Below are 6,226 nucleotides of genomic sequence, written 5' to 3'. Positions count from 1 at the left end.
TCTGAAACGGTTTTAAAAATCAATACATTTGTGTCCATGTTCACACGAACCTATTGTCTATTTTGATAACGAAGTTATAAAACACAAAACTACTTTTTTGTTGTGAAATTTATCTGAAACAGTTTTAAAAATCAATACATTTGTGTCCATGTTCACACGAACCTATCGTATATTTTGATAACAAAGTTATAAAACACAAAACTACCCGAATAACGAAAGAGGGGTCGAGGGGACGCAAAGTCTAAACTTCAGGGACCTGCAGAAAAACTACTCGTCATCACTAAACAACAACAAATCCTAACCAGCAAATCCATTCGGAAAGGACATTTGATTTCATCCCTGTAACTAGAATCCCTAAAGCTGCTGCAAGATTTCAAAATGGGTTCTCCTAAACACACAAAGAAACGCCATTCTCCTCCTCTTCAACTTCCGTAAACCTGTCGTAAGTCCACACATTTTAAATTATCATTTTGATGAATTCTCATTACCAATGTCAGCTTTTGCTGTTCGCATACCTTTCCCTTACAGAAAAATTTCAAATCATCGCTTTTGGTCCAGTAATTTGGGGTAATCCATGTTCGTAATCTCACATTTTTTGGCAGTTTTCAGGTCATTTGAGCGCGTCTCAATGGTATGCTCCCTCCGTGGTGGGCAAATGACAACCCTTCTGGAAGGGGGGAGCACCTCGCAGATAATGGCAGGTAGAGACAAAAAATATGCTTTTTGTTCGTTGATTGCTATCATCATCATCTTTATGATTATTAATTACTTTCTATTTTTTTAATACCCCATTCTCCCATGGCGATCCACTTATAATAATCACTCGGAGAGGTGGATGCTAAGTAGCTTCGGATCCAAAATTAGAAATCAATTCTTGTTTGTTTGGTGGGAAAATTTTCATACATTTCATATGTTATGATCAAACCAAGTTAATTTTGGTAATCAAATAGTGTGGTTAACTCAATTGAGAGGCAAAGGAAGAGAGTACAAGTGTTAATATGAAATAGTTTCTTGAATACTTTTTATTTTTTTGACAGAGGATGTAGGCTGTTGGAAGTTAGCTGCTCAGTATATTCAAAGAGAACTTAAAGAGGCAGATGAAGTAAATTTGCTTGATGAAGAAGGTAGATTCTTTGATTAATTATTTGTAGTTAGAAAATAATTCAAGAATTCCTTCTTATTATTTATGATTTGTGGGGTCATAGAAACCTTCATGTGGGTGTATATAAATTAACAGAAGAAAAACATTGGATGTATATAAATTTTAAACTCATACAATAAAAATCCATCAAATAAGTCATCATTGTAACAAAAAGAACATTGGACATAAAAAGACTAGTAATGTACTTTCATTTATTTGTGTATTATAGCATCTTACTTTAATTTCTTTCTATTACAACAATTAAATTTCATCTTTTTTCTTATTTACTTGCTGAATGTTACAAATGGCCCCAGTACTTTCTGAAATTACAAAAACCAGTCACTAAACTTTCTGCAAGTTACAATATAGTCCCTAGGAGTTCTAAGAATTACAAAATAGCCCATGCAGTATATGGCTTTACATTATTTTTGAGAAATACTCTGTTTAACTTCTCAATATATTTGTATACTCATTATCTATTATCAAAAATTATGATTTCCCAATGCAGATATGCATGTATTTGGTTTAAGGCCTATGATGGATCCTTTAATCTTGGTGAGGTTTCAAACGAGTTTACTTTTTTTCTTTCTGGTATTCTTTTCATTTATTGCTTGAAATCTTGCCCCCTCTCCTCAAAAGGGTAAAAGAGGAAATATAAAATAACTTTTTTTTTAATGACAAAAACACACATTATTGATTATTCTCCTGTTCCTGATGCATTTCCCATTCATTTTAAAATCAACTTGTAGGTTTGTTGTGATTCTTGCAAGAAACCTTTGAAGGTTAGCCAATATGCAACTCATGCAGGTATCATTATTTTTCTTGTTTTAGATAAGTCCTTTTATGTAATTTTACATGTTTTAAAAGCTTCCAGCTACTTTTGCCAAACACTCATATACAAATAAAAGCTTTCAGCTTCCAGCTAATTTTTTGGAATACGCACTTAATATATACTATAGGCTATGTTAAATGTTAATATGAAATACATACATATAACATACTTTATCTTAAAAAAATTTATTTATGTAATATCCACTTCCATTTTCACAGAGATTTGCAAGTCATTAAGTTCAGTAACAGACAACACAACAGAGATTATCCAAAAGAAACCTCTAAGAAAGGAACGCAAGAAGTTGCAAAATACTATTTCTAGTATCCTTATAAATTATAATACATGTCTATAACCCCATGTTTTTTTTATTACTAATAGCATCATACTTATACTTTTTACCCAATAATAACAATGTACTTTCTTTGTTGTTATGATGTGTAAAAAGTAAAGTACATTGCCTATATTGGTAAAAAGAGTAAAGTATGTTCATATTTTCTGCAATTTTGTTTTTGTTGAGCTTAACTTGAAGGTAGCAGAAGTTAGTAAGCCTCAAAGATCTGAGCTTTTTAATTCTGCTGCTTCAAATTCTCATGTGGATGAACAAACCCTAAAACCAACTTCATTTCCTATAAAAGCAAAAGCAAAAGGTATCTTCCTTCTTGTCCTAATTCCATTTTACTATTTTGCTAATCCATGTTTTACTTTTATTTAAATAAATTGTTTGAAATTGGCAATGAAAATTGTGCCATTTAATGTTTTTGGTGAATTCTATTTTAGTTCATTAGGGTACTTCCTCCAGATCTCTCAATTGTGTAAAAGACGTGAATGCCCTCCTCATCCTCATCATAAACATTAACCCTAGAAAATTGTTGTGGTGAAAAAAATTGCTAATTTTTTGTCCCACCCATTTATGGAACAAGATGGACGTAAATGCCCTCATCCACATCAGTGAAAATAGCTACTCTTGATAGCTTGTTATTGTAAAAGACGTAAATGCCCTCATCTACATCGGTGAAAATAGCTCTAGAAACTAGTAAGCTCGTCATTAGGACAAAAATTACTTTTCTTTTGTCCCACCCAAAAACATGGAATCTATCTCTTGTTTGTGTAAAAGACGTAAATACCCTTTTCCTCATAAAAAAAAGCTTGTCCAATTCAGACCTCCAATCTTTTGAAGCAAAGTTCATGAATATATATATATATATATATATATATATATATATATATATATATATATATATATATATATATATATATATATATTTTAGTTTCACATTTTATTGTATTTAATTGATGTTTATGATACAGGAATATCTGGTGTTCCAGCACCACTTGCAACCAAGATTTTCTATTCTCAAAGAAATCAACGGCTCAGAGCTGCAATAAGCCACATGTTTTACACATCATCATCATCATGTTTTGATCATGGCTTAAACAATTCAGACAACAATAACATGCCATTAAGAACATCGACTCATGCTTATTTTCATCATAACAAAACTGATGACCAATGTGAAAAGGAAAAGGTATGTATGCATAAATAATCTTGCTTTGTCTTTCTTTAGGTAATAATCTTAGTGGAATTTTGAGAAACTATGCTTATTGACAAAGAGAAAGAGGGGCATTTTTGGCACAAATGGAAAGATAGACATATTTTCTAAAGATGTCATTGTTGAGCATTTTTTCACAGGATGTGTTTTGATCAAAACAGCTAGAGAATCATGTCACATGTAGTATGGAAAAGTGTGATCCAATTCCTGCAAAAAGCTCAGAAGCTATTTCAGATGAATCAAGAACACTCCTTCCTATGAACTTTTAAGATCAGTTTCATGCGAATAACCATTTAGGGCCTCAAAGAATTCATGTAGGGAGTTTAACAAATGATTCTCTTTGAAATCGTTATCCTTTTGATAATAAGTAATTAAGTTTGCTAATTTTTGTTATTATTATTATTAATAGCTACTTATCATGGATATTAGCTGTAAGATCATAGTCACGTGTCTTCTTGTTTGACAACATGGTGTAGTTATTATTTAGACAAACTTAAAATAGTTTTACTTATTTTGTTTTTTGTAATATAAAATGTTTTGTGAGCAGCTCTTGTTTGACAACATGGTGTATGTTCCTTGGTGTTGCTCTTATTCCATTTATTTATTATCTTTAACTTGCGCTTTTAGCTTGTCCACGTGTACATTCCTAACTCATATGCTGTCTATTTTCGGTAGGATTATTCGGCTAAATCCAATTGGTTCAGATATTTAGATTCGTTTAGACCAAAGCCAAATTATTATAGTTTTGGATGTCCGATTGATTTTGGTTACTAAGACGTGTGTATTTTGATATTTTTAACATTTGATTTACAAAAATATTGCTCCTCCCTTTTTATTTTTATTTACTTCTTCTTGTGAGTAAAGTATTATTTTCTAGTTTACCCAAATAAAAATATGAACAGCACATTATGGTTCAATCAAAGTCTAATAACAATTCTGAGTAATAAAGCAAAATCAAAGATATAAAAGACAGTCTGATGAACTCGATGAATCTAGTATAATAAAAAATAATCAAATTCTATATACCTTTTAATTTGAACTAGTAACTTGCCCATTGTGGGTTGCGGCAACGCCAATCTATTTTGTAAGTTGAAAACGTATGAAAACTGATTTACTCTAATTATAAAAATGTATTATATGTGACTAAAGTCATATATAAAAATAGGGGGTTCTTGGTGCAACCCTTCAAATTTTGCAGCACAGTGTAAATTTTTTGGGATATTTTCCGACATGCCACCTCTAAAATCATGTGTACTACCTTTGAGATTTTGTCTCGCGTCCACCATTGGTCATACGGAAGGAAACGTATATAAAAATAAGCAAAAAAACGTACACAAAATTTACGTCGAAACGTAAAGAAATTCGAATTTATACCGAAATGTATATAAAAATAAGTAAGTAAGATTTAAAAAAAAAGAATTAACGAACGGAAGTTCAATAATAAAATAAACATGAAAACGTAAAAAAAAAATTACGTCGAAAGTAGACAAACTCGAATTTATACCGACATGTAAAAAAACAAGTCTGTTTTTTTTTTAAATTAACGAATGAAATTTCTAAATATACGTCAAAACATTGACCACCTCGAATTTATATCGATATATACATAAAAATAAGCACGTAAAAAATTAGTTTTTTGTACGGGGAATAGGGCTGTAAACGAACTGAACGTTCAACGAACTGTTCGTGAACCGTTCGGCGGGAAGTTCGTTTATTTAATAAATGAACGAACATGAACACAAATTCTCGTTCGTTTAGTTAAACGAACGAACATGAAAAATGCTCTCGTTTGTTCAATTATGTTCGTGAACGTTCGCTTATGTTGTTCGTTTACGTTTGTTTATGTTCGTTCATATAAGTTTCCTTTATCTCCATATATGTTTAATTGTGTTTGATTACATTACTATATTATATATTCATTTATGTTCATATATGTTTGTTTATCTTTGTTCGTTTATGTTCGTTTGTTTATGTCCGTTTAGCATGTTCACGAACATAAACGAACGAACATGAACCATGTAATTTGTTAAACGAACGAACATGAACAAGAAAACTCGTTCGTTTAACCGTTCGTGTTCGTTCATTTGTTCGGTAAACTTAAACGAACGAATATAAACAAGCCCCGTTCGTGTTCATTCGGTTCGTTTACAGCCGTAACGGGGAATAAACAAGAAAATTTAGAAAACAGAGAGGATGAAAATAATATTTTATAAAATTTACAATGAAAATGATATATCAAAAAGTAAAAAAGTGAAAAGTATTATTTTATAAAATAAAAGTATAAGGGTGGAAAATGTCCATTCACAAAATAAAAAAAGGTGGCAATTGTCGGTTTAATTATAAGTATAATCGCAAGAAATAACAAAATGACACTTTTGGTCCCTTTGGTTCTAATTTTTCAAAATTTCTTGTAGTTTTTAATTTGCATAAATTATATTTAATATTTATTGTAGTTTTAAATTTCCAGGATAACACTTTTGCTCCTTTTACTTTTTAAACTTCAAGAACAAAAGTAAAAGACATCTTGTGTCCATATAATTTTAATTTTTCGGAAATGAAGTGGTGGTTGACTATGTTGTCACACCCCGATCCTTGTCGGAATCGATCAAGGCGTGATATATTGTTCAAAGTCTCATGACAACTATGTTATAATATGATTAGATTCAATTAAGTACTAAGTATGCAAACAAGATCCACAACATA

General features: G+C 30.9%; 1 protein-coding gene across 4 annotated transcripts; it reads left to right on the top strand.

The window, feature by feature from the left end:
* Positions 1-213: 213 nt before the first annotated feature.
* LOC145112717 (uncharacterized) lies at positions 214-4,069 on the top strand. Of its 4 annotated transcripts, none has more exons than XM_079048851.1 (9): positions 214-442; positions 610-701; positions 1,038-1,124; positions 1,650-1,696; positions 1,891-1,948; positions 2,192-2,293; positions 2,507-2,620; positions 3,282-3,499; positions 3,685-4,069. In XM_079048851.1, exons 2-9 carry the CDS (start codon positions 629-631, stop codon positions 3,790-3,792), a joined length of 807 nt encoding a protein of 268 aa, XP_078904977.1. In that variant the 5' UTR covers positions 214-442; positions 610-628; the 3' UTR covers positions 3,793-4,069. The 4 variants fall into 4 exon arrangements, with proteins under 4 accessions (XP_078904977.1, XP_078904978.1, XP_078904976.1 ...); XM_079048852.1 differs by having other exon boundaries at positions 603-701; positions 2,510-2,620; XM_079048850.1 differs by having other exon boundaries at positions 603-701.
* Positions 4,070-6,226: the final 2,157 nt, after the last annotated feature.

The sequence above is a fragment of the Lactuca virosa genome, chromosome 5 (genome assembly GCF_052849685.1).
Source record: "Lactuca virosa cultivar CGN04683 chromosome 5, Lactuca_virosa_CGN04683_v6, whole genome shotgun sequence".
Classification (NCBI taxonomy): domain Eukaryota; kingdom Viridiplantae; phylum Streptophyta; class Magnoliopsida; order Asterales; family Asteraceae; genus Lactuca; species Lactuca virosa.
This window is presented reverse-complemented; position numbering and strand designations above follow the sequence as displayed.

Coding starts and splice junctions, on each gene's coding strand:
- LOC145112717 (XM_079048851.1), top strand. CDS start 629: ATGGTATGCTCCCTCCGTGGTGGGCAAATGACAACCCTTCTGGAAGGG. Junction 1,125..1,649: donor AAATTTGCTTGATGAAGAAG/GTAGATTCTTTG, acceptor TTCCCAATGCAG/ATATGCATGTATTTGGTTTA. Junction 1,697..1,890: donor TGATGGATCCTTTAATCTTG/GTGAGGTTTCAA, acceptor ATCAACTTGTAG/GTTTGTTGTGATTCTTGCAA.